Here is a 26,009-nt window from a genome sequence, read left to right as displayed (position 1 = left end):
GATCTCTCGTGGACAGCAGAGACTTTAAGCCACCCTGACACTTAGTTTGCACTGTCTTAAAGGCACAACTTAACCTTGCTTGACTAACATGCTCCAACCACACATTTAAGATGTAGCAAGAAGGGCTGTGACACTCCCTTTCATTACATGCTCAAATGCATGCACACATGTACTACTTCTCTTTTTGCTCAGAATGCCATTACTTCAGAATGTGAAGCAAACTAATATCCTACCACACCCGTACTGTAAAATGACAATTCACATTTTACTTAAAACTGACTTAGAGGTGGGAATAGAAAGCACTTACTGACAAAGCACTGAAAGAGAACAATTAATCATTCACCTGTAAATGTTTTTAAGTATTGTAAGCAGACATAGTAAGTGCAAAAGAGCTACTGTCAGAAAGTCCCCAAACTCCCCAGCTGTCATTCGCTTCAGTTACACTGGCAGGATACTGTAATTCATGGTTAGATATTAAACCCATTTCTTGCCAATCTAGTTACAGTCATTGTACATATGTGCACTGGATGACCAAAAGATTCTGGACTGGCATCAGAGGTAAATGTGAGGTTTTTTTGATACTTGAATTTTTTTCTCTCTCATAATGCCATCAGGTAAGAGAAAAAATAAAAATCTTCCTTGGACTCATTTCTTTCTCTCTTCTCCATATCTGGTTGTCAAAGCATATCATCTTTTGCAGACTATCAGGAAAGGAAGACTCCTTAAGCCATTATTTAAGGACCACTTTCTTAGATAAAGAAACAAATCTCATGTTCTAAGCCGGAGTGTGGCACATGTGCCGCAAGAAGCACAGGCAGCTTCTGTGTGGCACACAGCTAATCAGTGGGCAGATAGGGCAGGAAGCAGAAAGCAAAGCATCCAAGCAGAGCAGCAGGCCAAGTAGGGGAAGGGGACTGGAGTGGCACTCAAAGAGGAGGCAAAGCTAATTTGTGGCATGACTGTTGAAAAATTTGGCCTCTACTGTTGTAAGCAAAACAAATAGGTAGGGTGGACCTCCGTAAGTACATTGGTGGCCTGCCTCTACTTGGACTGGAATCAATAGTAAATACCCTATTGATTTTGTCAGGTGCTGAATTAAAGCCCTGACTGAAATCTTTGGAAACGCCACCTCAAAAAACAACTACTATTTTGTCTGGGCACAAAAGAACAATTAGTTCCTGCTTTCAGTAGTTATAATACAATTTTTTGCCTCAAAATAAATTACATATAAATGTAGCTAAAAGATTCATAGTGATGACAACACCACTATCTGAAGAACAATAGGAAGTCGATACCTTAACATTATGGTGATAGTACTAAAAAAATTAAGTCACTACAGCATATTTAGTGGAAGTCACATGCCATCAGCCTTTCTGAAACTTGATCATAAAACGCTTGCTTGTGATAAATAACCTGAACCCCCATTGCATTTTGCATGCAGCAAACTTCTGAACAATTTTGCAGCAGCAGACAGCCACAAAAGAAGTGCAAGAGAGGCATTTTTGAGCAAACTACTCTAAAAACTAAGTTAGTCACCCACAATTATGGCCTAAGAGTTGATTATGACCACCCTTGCAAATATTGACAGTACTAAGTACATGAGATCTCAGCCTAACAGTATGCCTCTACTAGAAAAAAGGTGCATTTAAAATGCAACAAATAACATAATATACCTTAAAAACTTAGAATGAAATCGTGACTCCACAGAAGTTAATGAGAGGTTTGCCATGAATTTCTATGGAGACATGATTTCATATCTGGCATAGACAACAAGCGGTACTTAGCACAGGTTAGATGGTTTGGCTGAGCCCCGGGTTCCCCCTTACAGTTTCCAAAGGGACATTTTCCTACTGTTAACAAGGCCAATGTATCTAAAAACCATTTTTCTATTTCTGAAGTTGCTGTAGTGACTCATTTGAAGGGCATGAGTTTGGCTGCTCTTGAATCAAAGATCACAAGGTAAAATAAAGTTACATGATACAAGAAACATAACCATTGCAAGGGAATCCAGAGCCCCGAGTGCTACACTAATACAGAGTTACAACCACTATTTAATTTTAAAACTAATAAGTAAAATCACCCTGTAAAGACTTTGGGAAGTTGTGAAAAAAGAAAAAGGGGGGTGGAGGTGGAGTGGGGAGGGGAATATGCTACAGTAACTCTCCAAGCTTATGCAAGTGGATCCTAATGGCCAATTCTATCCTGTGCTTGTAAAACCCTGCTGCAACACAAACACATTGTAAAATTTGTTTGCTAATGCTTCTGCGCTTTTTTTCTGCACACACAAATAATTTTTCTTGAAAACAAAATTACTTGCATTATTAGTATTCCAGCTCCTAATGCATTACTAATGACCTTAAACAATAAATGGTGACACACAGGAAAGAAAATAGTAATACTAAAACAAAATCCAAAGCTGTCATTTTAGAAAATATGTATTTATTATTATGTTAGGGCAAAACTGGCACCTCTGCAGAGAACAACACAAGATGTATGCATCATTTAAGTCCTTAAAAATAGTGGTTAAATATTATATATATAATTCTAACCTCAAGAATGGATTTTACTCGCAACACTGTTATCATTATTGAATGTACCCAATACATAAACCATCTAAATATATTAATTCAGCAAACAAAATAGGGGAAAGTCACAGAACTGGTTTCACATTAAAAGTCATATATTACAAAACAAACAAAATGACACACATCAAAATGGAAGAAAACACACAACACTTTAACCCCCCCCCCCAAAAAAACCAAAAACAAATTACTGGCCACTACAAGTTAATATAAATATATTTTCCTCCTGATCTCTCTTAAGAGAGCACAGCACTCTTAAATTAGCTCCACTCTGGGAATAAACGATCAACATACTGGCACAAAATATTCTCTTTTTCCTTCAGAGTTTGCAAAGGTAAAAATACCAGGGTTACCTCTGCATTTTCAACTCTGTTTCTATTCAGGAAACTGTTAGACACTTTTAACATCAGCCTTAGACTTTACAGGAAACACAGAAGTCACTAAAAAGGAAAACATTCAAATGATACAGGAAATTGAACAGGTTCTAGGTTCTATTAGTCAGAAATATATGCCCTTAAGAACAACTACAACAGGTGAAAAATTGTTCAAGACAGAATGAAAAGTTGTATTCATTATACTGTGTTGGGAACAAAAACTGGAGGTTTCTAAAAATGCTTTAAAAATTCAGTAGGTCATTTAAAGCAGTCTCCTCAACCAGAACATTTATCTGGCTAAAACATTCAGGGCTAGGCCTTTTCTTCATATTAGGCACCTAAATTATACTATTCCAGCATGTTCAAGTATATGCAGGGCCGGCCTGTCCTATCCTGTGAAAGCTGTGGCCACAGGGGGCCCTGCAGGCAAGAGGCACCCTGTGTCCAGCTCCTTGCCACCCCACTCCTTGCTCCCGGCTTCATGTCCAGTTGCTTGCCGCCACCCCCCCCCCCCCCCGCCAATGACGTCTTCTTTGCATCAGGGGACCCCAACTGAGTCTACGTAATCCATCGGTGCATCTACTTATGTAACAAGCCAGCACTTAAGCCTTAACGCTAAGTCGCAAAGAATGCAATAAGGAGGACCCACCCACTTTTTATCAACATTTTATCAGGAACTTGAGCAGCATGGAATAGGATATTATTTAGTAGCATGGGTGGAATAGGATCTAGTCCTCAGTTTCCATTCTAGACCAAAAAGTCATTTAATCATTCATTGCTTTGTCTCACCAGTGAGGTAGGTTTTGAGGAGTTTCCATAAAGCATTTTTTTAAAGCATTTGACATTTTTATAGTTAAAAGTTAAAGTTAAAATCTTCAAGATAACTAGATGAAAACCAACCCTCTTTAACATTATTCTGTCAGAAAACACCTCCCTCATAACTTTACAGCTGGAATAACACTAGAAATAGTCACCAAGACCATATACCAAGGACTCTTACCTGCTCGTAGTGGTATGTCTGAAGTAATGTAACCTGAATTATTAAATATTGCATTCATTCCCATGAATTGATCCACTGTAAACATCTGCATTGGAAAAGAGTTCATACTTATTAATATCGGTGTGTGTGTGTGTGTGTGTGTGTGTGTGTACATATATATATATTTACAGCATACAGCATCTTTCATTTGCGGATTTCAAGGACTCTGAAAATGTTACCTAGGATTCCCAAAACTTCTGCAAGGCAGGTACTTATTCTTAGACCTATTTTACAAATAGGCAAATCAAAACAGAGTTTAAGGGCTTGTCTACAGTAACACTTCTTGCAGTATGCAGTTTGAATCAGTGCAGCTCTACTGGTGACAATGACCAGAACACTGTAGTCAGGGTTTAACATTTTCACCAATACATGCTATAATTGTACTAGGCATGGAGCTGATAAACAATACAATGTGTTAGAGTGCATGCACCCCAGGCTAGATATCCCAAAGAGCTTGGATGCCGATCTCTTTTGATAGTTTGGCACCACATGTCTTACACAAGGTCAGACAGAGTCTATAATAGAGACAATGTATTCCAACAACCAATAGCTCCCTTGATCTAACCACTGAACAAAGGTTGATAGCTAAAAAGTATTTCCAAGGTATATACTATGTTAAAATAACTGTCAAATAAGCACTTTTACTGGCTCAACTTAAAAAAAATTATTTGAACATTTAAAAAAAATTAAGAATATATTGGTCTAGTGTGATTATTGGGTGTGTCTACATGGACACTTTACTGTAGAGTACACTAATAAGCTCCACAGAAAAGTGTCACCATCTACATATGCGCTGGTATTAGGGCACAGTAAACTAACAGTAAACTGTTGGGGACAGTACTATCTTATGGCAGAGTAATTTACTGCACTTAAATGCATGTGTAAATGCTGATCGCAGATATAAACTGCATCTGGTCAGCCCAGCCAGGCAGAAGCCTGTTCCACTCCAGCTCAAATTGCTGCTGTCTTAGGTGCACATGTAGACACTGCACCTGGGAGCAGCTTATTTGGGCTCAAACAGCTCCGGAGTTTATTGCTTCGCATTAATTGCATATGTAGATGCACCCACAGCGTATTAATTTGTCTCTTTCCAAGTAAGAAGATATGCCTAAGAAAAAAGAGTACCTTCTAGGAAATAAAAATGAAAAGTGATATAAATATAGTCCCTTTATGAACCTTAGAAGAAAATTTAAAAACAGAAGCAACATTTTTTTTGGATTTAATAAAAGGTATTCCAGGTAGTCAAGTCTCAAGCTGATGGAGAAGAGCTGCAGAAAGATGTCACCAAGCTAAGATAGTGGGCAAATATGGCAGATGAATTTCAGGTCCTTGCTACACATTACATATATTATGCAGTTAACTAGTTGATCACACAATAAATTTAGACCAACCACACATTCAAAGTAATTATCACACAATAAAGATGACTATCCAGATATAAAAAGAGCCATCCAGCTTTAAAGTTAGTGCTCAAAAACATGCAACAACTTTATAGCTGGTGTCTATCCAACTTTAATTTAAACATATAGCAGGGCCCTCAGTGTCAACAAATGCAAGATCATGCATCCAGGGAAAAATAATCTCAACTATACATACACAGTGCTGTTACAACTTGGGAAAGAAACTTTGGAATCATTGTAGATGGTTCTCTAAAAATGTCAGCTCAATGTACAGTGGTAACCAAAAAAGCCAATAAAAATTTTGGGCATCACTAAGAATGGATATAAAATCAAAATGTTTATTTCACTTTTATTTCCTAGAAGGTACTTTTTAATACAAATCTATGATACACTCACATCTTGGATACTGAGTGCAGTTCTGGTCCCCACAACTCTGAAAAGATGTAGTAAAATTCAAAAGGTACAGAGGTGGGCAGCCAAAATGATCAGGGGTATGAAGCAGTTGCCATACAAGGAGCAACTAAAAAGGCTAGGACTCTTTAGTTTGGAAAGGGCAAGGCTGAGGTGGAATGAGATAGAAAGTCTTTAAAATTATGAAAGGTCTAGACCAAGCAAATAGGAAACTGCTGTTCACCAAGTCCCAGAATACTAGAACTAGGGGGCACTTGCTAAAATTAGTAGGCAGCAAGTTTAAAACTATCAAGAGAAAGTATTTTTTTATGCAACATGTAGTTTACTTGTGGAATCCACTGCCACAGGAAGTGGTAAAGGCAGGTAGCATAGCTAGATTAAAAAAAGGACTGGATAAATTTATTTATGGCTATTTACTAATGGCTATTGAGCAGATGGTTGTAGATGTTTCCTCTGCTGTCTCTAAACCAATAACGGTGGATGCCAAGGAAAGTATAGAATAGATGTTAGATCACTCTAGAGCTATCCAGTTCAGTCCTCTTCCTATATAGCATCCTATATCGCATATAGACTTCTACCACCGTTGGAGACAAGATACTAGGCTAGATGGATCTTTGGGCTGACCCAGTATACTACTTCTTATGTATTTGTTATATACCTAGCAATCAATATGCAATAGCATCTATAGCTTGTATACTCACACAGTTAAGCCACAACTCCAAAACAAATTGTTACTAACCTTAAATGTCCTTTTGCACTGCTTTAATTGCATTGTTGTTTGCATGCTCGGCAGCGTATTCCACTTTAATGGTGTTACTATTTGCACGCTCGGCGGTGTATTCCGCTTTAAATAACTTTGGTACATAGCAAGATAAAACACCTCTGAGGTGTTTTAGTTTGCTACCTAACAAAGTGCAACAGTGCACAGGGCACTGGAAACTGATGTGCTCGGGGCTTGGCAGGCCCCACACAGCTCAGGGGCTGTGGGACCTGACGGCAGCCTGTGCAGGAAGGCTCCACTGAAGGAGAAAAAAAAAGCAGCAAGCCTGATCTATTTTTTTTTCCTCCCTGGAGCCTGCCTGCCTGCCTGTCTGAGCTGTGCAGGGGCCTGATGCTTCCCTCCACGGCTATGGCACCCCCTGGGACCACCTGGGTCAGGAGCTGCCTGGGCGCCCCCCCCAACTCATGGACTACTCGGCTCATACAAGCAGCCTAGGAGTTTTGCCATAGACTCAACTGGACAAGGATTTAATCCATACTTCTATATGTTATGTACTTAAAAAAAAAAAAGCTAGTCCTGTTCTTAAATGTTGTAAACCAGAAGTTTTACTAGTAAGCAAGCAATGTAACCATAATGATCCAAGAAATATGCAAGAGGCAAAGTTTTTGTTGATGTTATCTGTTATTGAACCAACTGCCTGGTTGGGATAGACAAGCTTTCAAATGCAGTACAATCTTCAGGTTTGAGGAAAAAACAGGCACAGCAGATTTACAGTAAGTTGCATGGTAACTGGGGTTTTCTTAAATCCCAAGCTTCTGTTGGGTGGGTAGGTGAGAATCTCAACTTTCATTTAAAAAAAGGTAGATTTGTAGCCCTCACAGTTGGGAGTGGGGTGGAGAGATACTTAGGTATAGAGAGTCACATTTCCAATCTCATTATTTTTTAGTGTGGGTCTGATAATCCTTTGTTTTTGCCCTAGGAATAGGTCTCAGCCACATGGTAAATGCAAACCATTTACCATGTATTTACATTAAAAATGAGTTAATGGCCTGTATTATTGGAATCTTTCAATTATGCACTGTTCTCATCACTTAAATGAATCATAAGCAAAGTAACCAGACAGCACTCAAATCAGAGTTCTGAAGTATCAAGTCCTATTGAAATGATTGTAAATGAAGATATACTATAATGATCTCTTTCATACCGAGAACCCTTAAAAATTGCATAAAGGAGTCCTTTTATGTATTATTTTAGCACATTTGGTATGCTTGCACCACTGAAAGAATTTCAATGTAAGTGTGCATCAAGGATATAGGAAATAATACTTGCAGGAAACTGTTTAAAGTCTTAGGGTACTTGTAGACATAAGAGACCCCCAAAACTGAAGCTTTAATTAAAAAACAGTGCATTCCCACACCAAGCCACACACATGTCCAAAAGAAGCAGTGTGGTACTTTAACCTGCTTCCCCGACATCTGTAAAGATCAGGACCTTTAGTGGGGCCTTTTGGTGCTTTTATTTAACAGCTGACTGAATCGGCTTTAGCTGAAAGTGCCAAAAAGCCCTGCTGAAGCGTGCAATCTTTACAGACGCTGCAGAGCCAGGCTGAAGTAATGCGCTGCTTCTTCCGGTAAAGCAGGGTTTTTAAAAAAAAATTTGCAAGCAGCCCTAATGGCCAAATTCTCTTTTGTACTAACGACACTTTACACTTGTACTGTCAAAGGCCTGGAATTGTCATGGGCGTAAATTACGTACTACTGACACAGGATCTTGATATTAAGTTATGTTGATATTTATCCTGCTGATGCTGTTAAGGTTTTTGAATGATTAGGTAATACAGAATGAACCCACAACAAACTGCTAAGATAGTCAAGGAAAAGAAATGTGTGTATTTCTGGCATAATCTGAGCAAATAAGAAGTGTTCTTATACTTACTTGAGGATCAGACACTCCCATGATATAGGGATCTTCTGCCATGTTAAGTGCTGAAATGATGAAAGCAGAAAGAGAATGGCTGTTCACTGACTGACATTTTTTCATCAAGCAACAATAACAATACTTGTATCAAAAACAACTTTATTGCATTATAAACTGAAAACACATCACATGTATTCATAGTGCAAAGATAGTTTTTCTGAGCTTTAGTGATCTCACTGCAGCAATACTAGTTGTCTTAATACTCCTAAAATTTCTCAGCACATATAATGGAATGCATAAGGACAGAGGCTGGGATTCTCTGCTTTCAGCACCCATTTAACTGAAAATCCCAGCCAAAGCCTTCATCAAAATTCATCCCTTCACTGTAATTCCAGGAATTAGTTTTCCTTTCCCTTTTTACCTCACACATATTTGGGCCTCTGCAAAACTATTAATATATTCCAGTAATTATAATATTTTGTGCTTCGGTAGAGCCAAACTTCCAAAAAATCTTAAAGCATTCACAAATTAAGCCTCATTGTACCCTAGAGGACTACAACTAAATTTGGGAAATCTAAGGCCTAGAAAGGGTAACAGCCCAATTTTTCAAGAGTGTTTATCAGTTTTGGTATTTCTGATTCCAGAGGTCCAATATGAAAAATTGAAACCACACCTACTGAGCATCCACAATTCCAGTAGTCAAGGGGAGCTGTAAGTGCTCAGCATTTCTAAAAATCAGTTCCCAGACATCTTACTGTAAGAACCCAAAGCTGCTTGAGACTGTTGGAAACCTATGTAACTATCCCAGGGCCATACAGCAAGTTAGTGGCAAGGCCTAGAAGTAAAAAAGAGGAGTCTTAATTCTTTCTGGCATAACTGCCAGAACTGTAAGTGTATCATGTTAAAGAAAAGCACCTCTCAAAAATATATGAGAATACAATTGTAATTACAGAAACATATCAATTCGAAAACAGTCATTGTGAGTGTAACATATAAACAAACAAACGTTATGGGTTAAGGTAATTATTTTAGAAAGATAAGGAGGAGTCAACGGATGATCATTTTACATCATAATTTTAATTAAGAATGTTTTCCAATGAAGTATAACCTAATTGTGAGACTCTACTGATACACAAAAGAATGTGGGAAATGATTAAGAATCGGTAAGGAGGAAATGGGTCACTGGGTAACCTTTGCATAAATTAGAGAAGTGGGGACTGAAAATGAAAATTAGAATACAAAAATTAAACCTGGTTACTTATCAGGCTCCAAAGAACTATGGTCAGCCATCCATTATGACTAGAAGAAAGGAGATAAAATAAAACAAGAAAAAAATAGAAAGCGTTCACGACAGGGAAACTTTCCCTTTGGGAAAAGGATGTTCATTATGGTGAAACTACATCCTCACTTGGGTGTACAAATACATTTTTCACCTTATAACTCCAACTCTGAAGAAGTATAATTCTAAAATTGGGGGTACATGTAATGCCACATCTTTGGTCAGACAACAAATAACTGGTAATAGTATGCAGCCAAAAATGAATAGCATGAATAGCAATAGAAGTTATTGTCACACATGCAGTGGTTGATAATCAGTATTTTTTTGTAGCAGGATGGTAACAACGTCAGCCAACAACATAGCATCATGAAAGACACTGTGCTAAACGTTATTTTTCCTGCTTATATTAAAGATTTGCTACCATCATCAGCCTTTTTTGGAAAATAATTGGTAGAGTATCTGTACAGAAAACTCTTGATATGCAACAGGTCTCTGTTCTATTTTTTATTAATGCGATTGATAATTCTAAAACAATTCATTAAAAAGTTATACAGAAGATTTTTTTTTGATTTTACAATTACAGATCAAATGAAGACTATAGCTCATCTATGACTAATACCTTCCTATAAATTAATGATTCATTTTTGGCATGATTCCTTCCTAGTTAGAAATTTAGAAGCTAAAAAAAGGATAACCAGAAGAGTTCAAGGCCAAGGTTTCAGTAAGCATCAGAAATGCTTTTCCCCAACTTATGTAAGCAACCCAGGTAAATGCACCTTCAAACTATGCTGCCACAATGAAGTGGAATGAAAATTGGTTCCAAGACTCTGAAACCATTTTTTCATTTGGGTGAAAATACTCTCACCTTCAAGCTAATTATTAATCCAAGTTCCTCCTAAGCAAAACACTGAGCAAAATGATCTACTCCCCTGGGGTCCAGGTAGTGAGATGGAAACAGTCTGACAAGCTGCCAAGGATGCAAGCCTTAACTGTTCTTTATGGTATGTATCTCCCTTTGCAAGACTGTGGAGTTACCCATTCATAAACAATGTCTCTCAGCTTTTCAGTAAACCCTCTAAGTTATATTCACAACACATTCTGGCTAATTTGCGCTATCCCATTTCAGCAGGCTACCTAAAAAGGTCACAGCTGCTTTGCCTTACTGGGATGATGCAAGACAGCCACAATTTAACAGTGAATCTGGCTTTATTCTTAATTCAGCAGAACTTTATGGGGAGGGAAATGTGGTTATTTTTTCTCTTTTTTTCTGCTTCCTGGTAATATCTGTTGCATCTAGAAGCTATATTTAGAACTTTAATCATATATGACTTAAAACAAAAGCAGGGGCACCAAATTTTCCAAACCACTCCCATTTATAGGACTTACCTATTAAAAATTAAAACATACCTTGAAATATAGCTTTTAATTTACCTAAAGGAGTTATTTAAGACTGCCTTACTGAAATATTTGTTTTCCTTCTATTGGATAAACTAAGGACTAGCCATTTAGATCCCAACATGAGATCAAAGAATATTTTGCTTCACAGTGGGTACATCTACATGAGATGCTATTGTGCAGTGGTTACTGCGCATTTATTTAGTACTTGTATAATCAAGTACTAAATAAATGCGCAGTAACCAGAGTTACGGCACAGTAGTGCCGACGAACACCTTTTATGTGATGCAACTGTGCAGTAGCCTAATAATACTGTGCAACAGCATATTAGCAGTTAGTTCTGTGATGCGCTACTGTACAGTATTATTCGGCTACTGCGCAGCCAGCATCTCATGTAGATGTGTTCAATAAGAATCTGGGTATATACTGTAATGCAGTGTGGTTATGCACACACAGATGCTGTCATTCTAAGGTTCTTTGTTAAAAGAAACACAGGTGCCTCTTCATTTAATTCAGGGGTGTATTTGGTAGTTGTGTTATTCTGAGACAAAAAGACATACAAAAACCAAAAAACTAGAACACTTTTATTAGACCAACTGGAAAATGGCAAGAAAATTGTCCTGGATTGTTCGGAATCAAAGTCCCTTCATCAGGCTCTGGGAAAAGTGTAGATGGTATAAGATGGTAAAAAGTCCCTATAGATAGGAAATAAACTTAAGTTTTGTACAGAGGGAGCTAGAGATGGAAGGCTGTCCCTCTGGGTCCATGAGAGTGTGTGAGCTGTGTTGAGTAGCTACTCAGCACAGCTCACACACTCTCATGGACCCAGATAGCCTTCCATCTCCAGCTCCCTCACACAGCTTACACACTCTTTCATAGCCTGTATTTCTATAGGACCCAAGACCCTTTCTTGAATCAATTAAGTGATTGATATTAGTGACACCATGTTTGGTTCATTCTAGGGGTGGAATTATCCATTTAACCTCTTCTAATTATATCAGTTAAATAGTTAACTGATAATATGTACCTTCCATGCTGACTGATGCAGAGTCCCTGACTGGTGCCTGCCCTGCCCTGGCCTGCCACAGGGAAGGAGTTGTAGCCACCTGCCCAGTAGTGTGGGGAGCCAGGGGCCATGCACAGACTTGCTCAGAAACAGCTGCTGCTAGGAGCTGCTCTCTGGCACCTTTGACAGGAAGGGAAGTGGCAGCAACAAGCCTCACCAGACAGCATAGCCTATGTGAAGCTGTGGCCAGCAATAGCAGGCAAGGAACTTTCCCAGCCCACTGCAGCCACTGGCATGCTGGGAGGGAGGAACCAGGCTAGCTATGGAAACTAGTCCCTCCTTGCCCCACTCCTGCCCCCCCCCTTCCTCCTGCTTGCCTGTCCACCCTACCACCTTCCTGTTCCTGTGGCACCACGCCACTTCCTTTCCCCACCAGACTGCACCCCATGCTGATGTTAACTAGGAATTCATTACCAGTATGAATATATTTATCATTTAAACATTTAACCTATCACATCCCTAGTGCATTCATACATTCTCTCAGGAGGAATGGTGCACATGCAATGTATTGTTTTGTTTAGGAAGTTTTGCTTGTTTTTTTTAATGTTATGATGTGTTTGTATCAGGGAACACAGGCTGAAGAAAGGCACCTTGTACTTGCAATGGAAGGCACTGAAACCTCTGATGGTCCTGCATCCGATAGGATTTCATACTACAGTTGGGCCCAGTCCCCAGGAAAGATCTGATTCCAGTAAAGATGAGCTTTAACTCTGTGCTTTAACTTTAAATTGCACCTAACAAAAAAAATGTCAACAGGAATCTTCATGGAACTTTACACAAGCTCTTAGATAATTTGGGCCCAGATACATTGAGCACCTTGACCATGACAGAAATACTGAGCTTGACCCATGGGTACAAATCAGGAGATAGCTTAAATGTCAACGAGGAGGACTGAAAGTCTCTGAATTGTTCAACCAAAAACACACTATTTCTGAATTATTCCCTTGAATGGGAACTCACAAAATTTTCCTTTGATTTCTTCTTAAGAAAGTGAAGGAACAGCATTTAACACTGTGCTGAATGGAAAGGGAACTTGGTCCCTGAAAGCCAGGTACAGTAGAACCTGGATCACTTGTATCCACGTGGTTTGCAACTTGCTAAATTTGTAGCGGGTTGCTGAGCCACACAACTTGCTTGCTGCAGCTTTTACTTCAAAGGGCGCTAATTCTCCATTCAGCTGGAGCTCACACAGCCATGTGGCCTCACACTGCTGACTGGAAAGGCAACACTTTTTGAAAATAAAATCTGCACCAAAGAGTGGGATCACCTCACAGTTCTGAACAGTTGTTTATAACTCTTACCATTGCAAGGGTTGTGGAACCTAACCCTACTAAGTATCTGAGTTCCATGGTAGCTTGCTATGAATCACCTACAGCCTAGGCCATCTATGCTGAGGTTCTGTGTTGCTGTGGGACAAAGCAGCAGCTTGGCTACCCTAGAACTTTGAAAAAGCAAAGAGGAACATTTGCTTTTTTGGATTTATTTATAGGTTCAGGTGAAGGGGAGTGCTGAATAGGGAGGGAGATTAAAGGATATCAAAGGTCACACGAAGTGGCTTTTTTGGCATTAAATAATCAAGTGGCAAACACATTTACTATGTACACCAAAGAGGAAATCCCATGATTCTAAATGAGGGCAGGATATGCCACATAAGGCTTAAATATAGCTTAAGGAATGTTGTAGATGAGTGCACTTTGAATACCTTCTGGTGTTTGAGGATTTGGGACATGTTTACATTTGAAAGTTAATTTACTCCTTGTCTGAATAATCTTATTCTAGCATAAGAGTGACTACTTTCTACTTAGTTATCTGTTTTTAAAATGCTATTCCCCAGTAACACCAAGTATACACAAGACCTAAATGTGATTTCCTATTACAAATAAGTAAGACCTGCCCCTCCAGACAACACCAATACTTCCTCTATCTTGTTCATTATAGCTTATGCTTTTATAGTGGCTAATTTCACCCAGCCACACCTACTGGGTTTGATATTTCCCTCCTACATATTAGCAGTCACCTCAGTGCATACACTTGGGACTGGACTTGTTGCTAGGGGGGGAAGTATTGGGCTTTTTTTTTTTTTAAGCTTTTTTTTTTTTAACATATTTTTCCAGCTAAACTTGACATGGGTTTCTGGGAGGAAGTGGACTTTAACTATCTATGATGGATAATTATTCAGATGCTGCTTAACCAATAGTTTCAGAAAATATTTACAAATACCTTCTCCTCCAGCAAATATGTAGCTTTTCAAACTTTTTTTCTTTTAACTTCATGTCCATCTATCACTTTTAAACTCATGACTGGCCTTGCTGACAGGATGTATATAGGCAATTTATACTAATTCACTGTAAAATCTCATTCCTCCAAATAAGACAACATCTAAAAAATAAATCTTAATTATGATCTAAACTTCATTTATGAAAGTGAAAGCAAAAAATAAAAATAAAATTATGGTTGGGACCCACCCTTCAATGGGACCTGAAACAAAAGAACCCTGCCCCCCACCAAGTAATACATGCTTCTTTTACACTAACCTTTAAGAAGATCCTAGATAAAGCCTCTGCTTTTCATCCACTCTCTTTAAGTATAATTGGTCTGAATGTAATTTAGAGGTCAGTTTTAGAAAGACAGAACAGATCTACCAACTTCCCCTCAACACATCCTAAGGGTTTAACTCCTGAAGATCTGCCTATTCATGTAAAAGTGCTGAACAACACTTATATCCCTCTCCCTGGGTCTGTGTCTATATCTACATCTCTCTTTTAAATTTCCTCTGGAAACACCTAAACTACATCAGAGCAGCTAAGAATGAACTAATACAACCTGATTCTAAGGACCTCTTCAGAGAATCAACCTGCAAACTCTGCCTGGTCAGAAATTTCTGCTGCTATTTTATTTTAGAAACAAATTTCTTCCATTCTATCCCTCCTGGAATTACTCCTAGTCAGATATACTTATATTCAGTTCACTGTAACAACCGACTTAAGGACAGATTGTCCACTTTGTTTAAAAAACCCAGAAGACTTTAACAGAGAGAGAATTAACAAGGCTTTACAGATATTAATGAGTTCTAGAGAAACTACTTTGAAAGTCTATATAATATAATGGGGAATAGTTTCTATTCATAGACTTTTAGAAAGATAACCATAACCCTGCCACAAAAAACCTGAGAACAGTTTTAGACGCTTGATGAGAAAGATGACCACCTGTATAAATTCCATAAAACTTTATATAAAGCTTGCTTTATTCTACTTGCTAGTAGAGAAAAAACAAATCTCATCTCCTCTTTCAGAAGCAGACCACAGAAAATAAATCAAGCCAAAAAAAACAAAAGAAAACAAACAAACAGCCACAACCATCAACCTCATCTGTCTGGATGTCTTGAAAGCAGTCTTTTCTCAAGTTTTCTAGTGCTTAATGATTTTAGTCAAGGTTGAGAAATGCTCAAACCTGTATGTTCTTTTTTTCTTTACAAATTGGTTTGCTTACCCCTTTATTTTTACATGTACATTCTAGATCTTAAAAGTAACTGTGAAAGCCAAGCAACTCTAATTATTAACCTAGTTAATTAACAGGCTTCTTTTGCTTACTAAAATAAGAAGGATTACAGGGAGAGAGACAAACAAGGGAAATGAAAATCGCAGGAGTTATACTAGACACACAGATTATCTTGCACTACACAACAACACTGAACTATGGCGGGCTTCTTATTTCCTTACTGATAACTAGGGTTTTGGAAAGGTGCCCATTGTGTGCTCAAAAACTCTGTAGTAACAGTGATATCTGCAGACATAAATAACAGCTGTTTTACAGTACAATCCTCACTCAATACTCCATGCCATATCTTTTCCTTCTGCATTAGGATCTCTTTCTTTCTGCTGTACTTTCAGTGTCATCCTTGGTGCTGATTTTTCTCTCTGCTTTACATAATCTATGTTTTCCAGAAGTAAATTTGAAATTGTACAGAGGTAACCATTTCAGCCCAGTGACCAAGTGAGTCCATGCACATAAATCTTCAAGTATTTGGAGAAGATATACAAAGGGAAAGTTCAACAACCCATATACCGGACAAATGTTATGTGGAGAAATTCACTTCTCGTAATTTAAGCCAAAATCCTATTGATATTAGAACCTAAAGGTTGTCTGTATGCCAGGCTTCCTTTTTTCCCTGGAAAGAAATTCCTCCTTTGCTAACCCTTGTGCAGCAAGATTGGAAGCACTGTCACTGACAAGGCTCCAAGCAGTTGTTGACTTTTTAACAAAGATAGTTGTCCACACCTTTTCAAGCAGGTCTAGGTAAAAAACATTATAAAAGCCATCATCTATCTACCAGTGTCATGTACTTCCCTCATTGTTATCACTGGTAGAACAATGCAGAGAATACTAATAATGTACATTGTTTCTTACATTTCTTTGATAATGGCAGAATAAGATGAAATCATTCAAATATTCCTGAGACATGACTTTGGGAATACTGTAAAGTTGCAGAGTTCTTTTTTTTTTCTTTTTATGTGCAGCTAGCTACTCTTGTTACAGATGAAAAACCCCATGATTACTGAAACTGAGAAATTACAAACCTCAATATTAGGCGTTATTGCTTTGTATATACAAGAGCATTTTGTACACAATCAGTTTCATTATTGTTTATTGTGTCAGATATTCATGTAAACAACAAGAAAGGAAAGAAAAACACTAACCAAAAAGAAGGTGACATTTCTGAAACTTGACATGAGCCAGCTGTAATATTTGAAACTAGTTCTAACCCATTACAGAATGTAACTGTGAAATTAGCAGTGTATTTTAACTTAGCAGACTGTCATGCACCTTTAATTATTATTTCAGTATTAATTTTTGTTTTATTTTGAAAACGCAGTTTTAGTAATGCTAGTCTTCCAAAAGAAAATGTTATATGCCATTAAAAGTGTTATATGCCATTACAAAGCAGTAGCCAGTGCTGTTCTTGGGAGTTCAAAAACTTAGTTTGCTACATTTCAGCAATCTCCTACAAACCTACTCAACATATATGTTAAGGTATCTAAATGATGTCACATGTTTTTAAATATACCAATATCATCTACTTTTCCTTGTTAATAACAAGGACATGCTTATTATTTTCTGTTGGGTAGGACTCAGGAGATTTTGGCTGTACACTTTTCAAGCTGAAACTACGTTAGGCAGAAATTACTTTTCCTCTTGATTTGGAATCTTAAAATAACTTCATACACTTCTAAACACCACCATTACCTTCAACCAAGGAACTGTTAGACAGAAGGGCTGTCTAGCCTCAAATCTATAAAATTATGAACTACAGAAAGTCTGTAATAAAATCACTTCAGGAAATAAAATAGCTAACGGAGACTACAGGCCAGATTTTCAAAAGTGCTTACAGCGCACAACTCCTCCCCATAGAAACTGTTGGGTACCACCCTCTTCTTGAAAAAAACCTCCTCTTCCTACAAGGAACAATAACTGTGTTTAGAGAAATATTTAATAACAATTGGATTTATTTGACAAACAGCAACTACATTGTACCAGTGGCTATTTTACTTGTGTAAGCGGGGCTAGGGACAGAAGTTACAAATAAACCAATTTAAGTGATCAGAAACTGGTTTAAACCTGTAACAGAACAGAAGTTCAGTGCACATAAACCAGTTTCAAAATAGCCCAAACTGGTTTAAGAGAAACCTGGTTGAATGTAGTATCAGATTTAGATCTAACCAGTTTATGGAAGGGTCCCAGACCCCTTGCTGGTTCAAGTTAAATCACAGTCCCCCAGCATCCCAAGATGCTTTCCAGCCCTGGGTTTGGCTGTGCTGTCTGCTTGAGTAGAGCAGGTTTGGTCCCGTCCCTCTGCTCTCTAGCCGGAGCAGTGAGGGCTGGCTGACAAGGGCGTGGGGGTGGAAAACCCTGCTGTGGGTACATCCTGGTCTGCCTGGTGGGGTGGAGCAGCCCCTGCCAGACTTTTCTTCCACTGGAGTGGAGACAGGAGTGTGGGCCGGCAGGCTAAGGCGGGGGGGGGGAGGGTTAAGCCCCTTCTATGGCCCATGACACCCCCAGCCTGGGTCTGCGTGGAGAGGGACTGCTACTTCTGCCTTGCCTGTCCTGCTCCTTGCAGCAGCAGAGAGCAAGGGGTGTGGCCACACCTTGGCTGGGGCTGGCAGGGCGAGGCAGGGCAGCGAGGTTTAATCCAATCTTCTCCCATCCTCCCATGGGACCCCAGCCAAGGTCTGTCTGGCTTTTTCCCCCCACCCACCACTCAAATGGCAAGAGCATAGCCCAGGGGTGGGCAAAATGGGGCCCCTGCATGCCATTCTCTCTGGCCCGCAAGGCCCCTAAAAAATTTACAAAATGAATATTTATCTGCTCCTGGCTGCCTGTCATGCAGCCTTTGATGGCTTCCCAAAACTCAGTAAGTGGCCCTCCACCCAAAATAATTGCCCGTCCCTGGCATAGCCAGATGCCAGCCTCAGGCTACTGCCTGGGGCCAGCATCTGGCTGTGCCCCCTGCCACTCAAAGGGTGAGAAAATGCTAGGCAGACCCTGGCTGGGGTCCTGTGCCGGTAGCAAAGGGGAGGGGAGGGGGTATAGTCCCCCCCCCCCTTATCCTTCACTTCATGCTGCTGTCCAGGGCTAGCATCTAGCCACACCTTGCACTCGGGAACAAGCCTGGAAAGGGCTGCTTCCCCCTTCTCCCTCCAGGCATACCACAGCTGGAGACCATGCAGGCCAGTGTGGAGGTTTAAACTCCTCCCAGTCATACTCAGCGGTCTGCCAGGACCTGGCCACAGCCCCCTCCCCATAAAAGTATTAGTTCCTTTCTGTAATTGTTCTGATGACAGATTCAGTGGCAATTTGTTTGCAAGTTGAAAATGTAAAGTACTGGCCTCCTGGCTAGTCATGGTGCCATGCTGATCAGCAAACAATACTGGAAGACTGAGGCAGCAACATGACAGCATTTTTAAAATACGTGGGTTTTGAATGGGTAGAAGCCTTCATTTAAAAACACAAAATGAAATAAAATCAAGAGACAGCATTCAGATGGTTTGAAATTTAAACATTAATTAAAAACTAACAACAAAAATTCTTTCGTCCTTAATGTCACACAATGTCATGTTAAACATACAGTATTTCACAACATTTCCAATAAGAATGGAAAAATCATGCTAGTTTTTTCCTGTTTTATTTTATTAACTTTCCAACTGTTTACCAGTTACATGAAATCTGATATTAAAGAATGTTATCAGACCTGGGACTTATTTTATTTTTAACGTGCTGACACAAATAAAGTTTGCTTCATGGACTAACTGATAAATATAGTTTATAGTACTTTACCTAAATAATTTTGCGCTTTAAAGGAATAAATTTAATTTGATACTGGGTTTCACTACAATGATGTTTACAAAAAGAATAAGCAAAGAGATAGCAGTAAAAGTTTAATCACAATTCTTGGTCTACCAGGTTGTCTCAATCCTAGTTAAGGAATGTTATCTCTAATCAGAATAATTTGCAATAGGCTTATTCATTTCTTGGTTCTCAAATGAAATTGTCAAAGCAGGATTTGATTTAGCAAGGTATGTTAACTTAAATAGTTCACTTAAAATAGTGAGCAGTGCCTTGCTTGACTAAGGGAACTAGTCACAGATGTTGTCGCAGAGCAGTGAGGTGCCCTGCTCCTAGAGGGTGGAAACTGCTAGAGAAAGAGCCCTAGCAGGGAATAAGGAGCACAGCTGTGGGTTGCCCGGACAACGGGAGTCAGCAAACGACCCACACCTGCCAGCGGTCAGCTGGCTGTAAGGGGCAAGTCCTGGCTCTTATAAAGCCCAGGGGCTGAAGCCAAAGGCAATTTCCTGCCAGCAGCCAGAGAGAGAGGAGCTCCTAGAGCAATGATGTGAGGAGAAGTCTGACTGGAGGTACTGCTAGCAGAGTAAAGGGGAGCAGCTCCAAAATGTCTGAGCAATGTTGTTACAGCCAGGTAGCTTATATTTCAGTTGTAGCCAAGAGGCTTGAGTTTGTGTTGTTGTTACACCAGTGGTTTGGGTGAGGCTATTAGGGGTTGGAGGAGGCCTCATAGGAGACCCACAGTAGTGTGGGGATCCCAGTGCCAGTAGGGGCACAGTTTATGGGGTGCTTAGACCCCAGCCCCAGAGAGGGGTGTTTGAAAAGCCCCAGTGTGGGTGTGGTGAGCCCCAGAGTGGGGGTGTTAGTGAGAAGCCCAGTGTGGGTGTGGTGAGCCCCAGAGAGGGGGCACTACTGAGAAGCCCCAGTGCGGGCATGGTGAGCCCCAGAAAGGGGGCGGTACAGAGAAGGTCCTAGAGAAGAGGGTAGCGGTACAGAGAGTAGCAAGCCCCAGGAGGGGGCACTACTGAGAAGCCCAGTGCAGGCGTGGTGAGCCCCAAGAGGGGGCAGCACTTACGAAGGCCCGAGGAGAAGGCAGCAGTGCAGAGAAGGCCCCAGAGAAGGGGGCACGAAGAGCCCTAGGAGTGGGCAATTTGACTGAGAAGGCCCAGTGCGGCCATGGAGAGCCCCAGGAGAGAGGCAGCATTTTGAGAAGGCCCAGAGTGGGCACAGGGAGCCCCAGGAAGGGGCGGCGGTACCGAGAAGGCCTGGAGAGATGGGCGGTGGTACCGAGAAGGCCCGAGACATGCGGGCGTGAGTTTAGACAGAGACCAAACAATGTCTATTCCAACTGCAAGGCTTGGGGCATGGTATAAGGGGTGGTTGGAGCCACGCATAGCCCATAAGGCTAGGGTGCCCAGGAAGCACCCATGGTAGAGCAGAACCCATAAGGGGTCCGGGAATTCACAGGGCCAGAAATAACTGTGTCCAAGGAGACATAAGGCAGCCTCCCAACCTTATGTGAACATCAAAGACGTGGCGGGCGAGAATCCGAGGGTGCCCTTGGGCCGACTTCGCATGGAGGAAGGGGGCCTTAAGGAGGTCACGGCCCTCCTGTAGGACCCTGCTGTGACAGATGTCAATATGATTTTGTTAAAAATAGATTTTTTTTTTCCTCATCTAATGCCTACCAACAATTTTTTGGCCCTAAAGATACCTTGGTTATAGAGGCATTCAGGTTTAAGTCACTTTCATCTATAATTCATTTGTTATACCTTGAACCTTTCAGCTTTTTTTTGGGTGTTATGTTAGTGTTTGGAGCAGGAAGAAGCCATCAATAAACTGAAGATACAGTTTTATCTTTAGACACTTCCTTGTTGGCTAATTAAGTCTTTTAAGGTTCTATTGCTCATGAAGAGACATTTGACTTGAAAATTAGTTAAGATATAGCTAATAAAATAATTCCATGGGGTGGAAGTTTGTTTATTTAGATTTGGTTTCTGGTTGAAGTGGTCTAACAAGGCTCATGATAATTCAACAGACAGAATGATAGCATGACCAAAGCTTATAGTATAGAATTTTTTCAGAACAGCAGCATCCCTTACAACAAACACTGAAATACAAATTAATAAAAGTATATTGGTATATTTTTTTCAGCTTTCTTTTCAACCTCCATCATGATGGTAAGATTAGATATGTATCATCTAAAAGAAAGAACTTGGCCCTGAGTTCATAACTGAACTTATGAATCTCAATCATTATTGAACATGCTTGATAACCCTCTTAACATTCAAAACTCAAAAGCTTCCAGTTCTGTGCTCTGGAGATAGTGTTACTAGGTACACTGAAGGACACATTCTGGGCTTTCCCATGGAGCTTGTATAAGGCAGTGACATATAGGAAGTAATTAAAACAATGTAACAGAAAGCTGAACTTTACTTTTCACAAAACCTCCAGTATTCATTTAACATTGGCTTTGAGATCTGAAGTTCTTTGTAAAGATACAATTGCTAATCAGCACTGAAAAAGTAGGAACATTTAGAAAGGTGGATCTAAAATAGTGCTCTCCATGGCTTTTTCAGTTCCTTCCTCATTTTCTGTTTTCCATCACAAGCACTTTTTCCACTCTAAAATGGCTCAACTCGTCTTCTGTTGACTTTTTTTTTTTTTTTTGTAGTTAACAGTCTCTATCAGTTGCAGATTACTTCTCTGAAGACCGTACTTTTCAGATAAGCAACTCCAACCAAAATGAAAAACACATTCTTGGTTTCATTATCTTAAACAGCTTAGTGTTTATTCATTACTTCTTAGTGAAATTAATTTACTTTGTGCTGACTTTACTGTTGATCATTTTCTTTCAATGGGAGTGTGGACAGGAAAGGAAGGCTTTTCTCTTGTTAAACTGAAAACCTTTTATAACTAAATTACTCAGTCTTGCAAACAATAAACCAAAGGTAATAGAGGGGTAAAGGAAATTCACATGTAAAAATATTATGTGAAGATCCCTAGCTGGTCAATATTGTCATAATTTCACTATCTTTGAGATCACTGTCACTGAACTATAACATTTTATAGTAGTTGAGAGGCTGCATCCAGGTTTTATAAAGTGCTTTGTTCCAGCATTTTAGCAACTAACTTACTGATCATTCATTAACATAGATTACAGGGAACCAAATCTGAACAGTTTTATCTTCTCTTCAAATTACAAAAGTATGGGTTTTTACCCAGAGAAAGTAACTCTGACTAGTATGTTTACAAAGCTAAACGAATCTGTAATACACAGCAAAAAAAAGTTTAAGAACTTCAAAAAAAAACAATAAACAAACAGCTAAAAAATGTTAAGGCCATATTTTTAACTCCATTATTTCAGTGTAAATCTGATGTGCCAGAATGAAGAATCATGCTCTCTAAGATCTGTTCGGATTTCTGTCTTGGAAAGAAAATGATAGAGAAAACAATAAAAGGGATTTTTTTTTTTTTTAAACCATACAGTTAAATACTCCTATTTACAGTAAACTCTAATTAACTTGTCACTGCAATGTGAATAGAAATAATGACAAGTTATCTGGTAATGACCAACTTTTAGAACTGGATAACAGGGGGAGAAGGGAACCAAAGGGCAAATTAAACCAGTGACAAATTAATCGAAGCTTATTGTGCTCTATGCCATGTTAAATAACATCTCTATTTTCTTCTCAAACTTTACTTTTTTGTAAAGATTTGTGTCTTCAATATTTAACTTTTTTTTAAACTGGAAAACAGAAATATGCTTTTGAATTAACAGACAGGTTTTATTTGTAAAGCTCCAATCCTGCAAACACTTACACGGGTATACAATTAAACATGTGAATAAAGTTGTACATGTAAAAGCTTTTGTAGGATCAGGCCCATTGCCTGTATTTGTATACAAAATGGAGTCCAGGCTAAAGAAATAATATCTATTTTATATATTTGGAAGGTTCAGTTCTGCATTTTTTTTTTTTCTTCTTGCTTTGCCATTGTCCTGGAGGAAGCAGTATTAAGTTTTTTTTCTTCATTTGAACATAAAATTGTGTGTGTGTCTTTATGTTCAAATGAAGAAAACATTTAATGACAGAGCAGAAAAACTAATGTGGAACTGAACCTTCCATGTGTTAGGGTCAGCTATAATAGCAACAAAGTGTCAGATATTAGTCTCCATCATGGAAAGAGTATTTCATTTCTATCTAGTACTGTGGATGCCCTTAAACCCTTGCCAGCTACCAGCTGTAAAACTGCTTGTAATCTTCCCTGTATTTGCAACAGAGACCTTTCATGGTTCTCGCTCACTATTAGGGTTTTCCCATGCTACTTCACCACCAATGTTTACAGTTACACTAGAGGCCCAGATTTCTTTGGGAGGCATCTTCTACTGGACACACTGCATCACTGGGATACAGTTAGACAAGCTTTCAAAACACAAAGTATCCCACTTTAAGTCACAGTTATACTTTCAACTGGCAGGTTAGTCAGGAAAACCAAATCAGATACAACAGCAGAGCCCCTGAAGGCTGTTGCAGGAAAAGCCAGAACGTCACACAAAAATGGAGCAATTGTTCACAAACTGTGGCCTTCACACACTATGCTTTTCTTTGTTGTACCAATTCTGGGTCTCCTTAATCCACAGGGAAAAAAATTGCAACAGTGCCAGAACTATAGATATCCTGAGCAAAGGAGGAGAAAAAGGGTGGAAAAGTGGTATGCATCCACTTCAGCTGTTTTGTTTCCTGTACCTGGCAGGACTTTGCATCCACCCCTTTTCTCCTCCCTTATGCAGAATATCTACACAGCTGGCACTGTAGTGGTTTTCTGTGAATCAAGGAGGCCCACAACTGGCGTGACGAAGGTAACCATAGTTTGCGAAGACCACAGCTTGCTCCATTTCACGTGCGACACTTGGGCTTTGCCAGCAGCAGGCTTCAGGGGTGCCACTACTGCACTTGAACTGGTTTTCCTGACCCACCTGCCAGTATGACCATTACCTGAAACAGAGTGCCTTATATTCAAAAGCTGGTGTCTCTTGATCCCACTGACACAGTGGGTCCAGTAGAAGATGCCACCCAAAGAAAGGACCCCCTGAGGGGGGCATGTGGAAGGAGGCAGAGGCCAGTAATACATCCAGCGTTTCCTTCTCCCCTTGATTTGCCCCCTACCCTTGGCAGGGCTTTGTATGCCTGCCCATCTCTTCCCACCTGGCTCAGAAGAGCCCCACAAGCATCCCCATGAAGGCAGGGGGGAAAACCCCTGCGTGCATCTTGGCCGCCAGGATCAGCAGCCACAAATTGCGTCATGACACAGCAACTAAACACAGGGATTTCTGAAGTTACACAATTACAAGCAAAAAACAAAATAAAAATATCAAAAAGAAAGACATACACAGCAGCAAGAGGCGGCGGCGATGACAACCCCAGACCCTCGGCTCGGGCACAGCCCCTCCCTCCCCAGGGCCGGGGGCGGCCCCAGGCCGGGCTGCGCCAAGGGAGGAAGCGGGCCGGGCCGGGCCGGGCCGGGCGCGCTGCCCGCCCCCCTCGCCCTCAGGGCACCCTCCCGGCCAACGTGACCCCCCCCCCCCCGCTCCTCACAGCCCCGCGCCCGCGATCCGGAGTGACCCCGGCTCCCCGCTGGCGGGGCACAGCTGCGTACTCACCCTGCCTGGGCGCGGGGAAGAGGCCCCCGCTCCGCTCCGCTCCGCTCCGCTCGTCCCGTCCCGTCTGTCGCGGGCTCAGCGCCGCGCCATGAGCCGCTCGCCGCCGCCGGCCGGCCGGGACCCGCGGCCGCCGCCCTGTGAGCGCCGCCCGCCGCCGTGCCCGTGTGCCCGAGTGTGTGCGCGCAGCGCCGCTTCCTGCTCCGCGGCCCCAGCTGCTCGCCCCTCTCACTTCCTGGCTGGAAATTCCCGCTGACGTCTCGAGACCAAGCGAGCGGCTGCGGCGGAGGCGGCGGCCGGGGGAGAGAGGGGGCAGGACGCCTGCCGCCGCCACCGCCTCAGGGGGTGCTGCTGCGACCCGGCAAAGCCGCTCGTCCCGGATCCCGCAGGGTCCCGCAAGCTCCTTGTGCCGCCCGGGTTCAAGCCGGGCTACCTCCACTTCCCCGGGTGTGGGAGGGTGTCCCGGCCTCTTCTGAAGGGAGTCAAACCCGGGCCAGTCGCTTACCGCCCAGAGAGGAAACAGTCTGCGCCGGATAGGGGACACTCAGGTTTTCTGCTACTCTGTCCTCTATTGATACACCTTTACGTCCTCTATTTGTCCTAATTAAGGAGGCCCAGAATTGGTACGACAAATAAAACCATAGTTTGTGAAGGGCACAGTTGGTGAATGATCGCTCCATTTTGTCCTCTATTTGTCCTCTTTGGGAGGAAAATACAGGACAAAAAGGGCTTTGTATCAATAGAGCACAACCGGACTGTCCTCTATGACGGCCACCCTAGTGCCAGATGAGAGAAACTCTACCCCCCCCCCCCCGCCCTCCCCAGGGA

At 40.9% G+C, this 26,009-nt stretch overlaps 1 protein-coding gene across 4 annotated transcripts in view; it reads right to left on the bottom strand.

The window, feature by feature from the left end:
* Positions 1-25,423, bottom strand: part of NFKB1 (nuclear factor kappa B subunit 1) — an 89,898-nt gene extending 64,475 nt beyond the window's left edge. For 2 of the 4 annotated variants that reach the window (XM_014600070.3, XM_006272721.4), the window contains exons 1-3: positions 25,185-25,348; positions 8,463-8,512; positions 3,957-4,041 (exon numbers count right to left, since the gene is read on the bottom strand). In XM_014600070.3, the coding sequence (XP_014455556.1) occupies positions 3,957-4,041; positions 8,463-8,504 (127 nt within the window). In that variant the 5' untranslated portion in view covers positions 8,505-8,512; positions 25,185-25,348. Of the gene's footprint in view, positions 1-3,956; positions 4,042-8,462; positions 8,513-24,913; positions 24,932-25,184 lie in introns of those variants that run through there. The other 2 variants (XM_006272722.4, XM_019488052.2) reach the window with 2 other exon arrangements.
* Between the last annotated feature and the right edge of the window lie 586 nt (positions 25,424-26,009).

Source organism: Alligator mississippiensis, chromosome 2 (assembly GCF_030867095.1).
Source record: "Alligator mississippiensis isolate rAllMis1 chromosome 2, rAllMis1, whole genome shotgun sequence".
Lineage (NCBI taxonomy): Eukaryota > Metazoa > Chordata > Crocodylia > Alligatoridae > Alligator > Alligator mississippiensis.
Note: the sequence above shows the minus strand (reverse complement) of the source record. Positions and strands in the feature narration are given on the sequence as shown.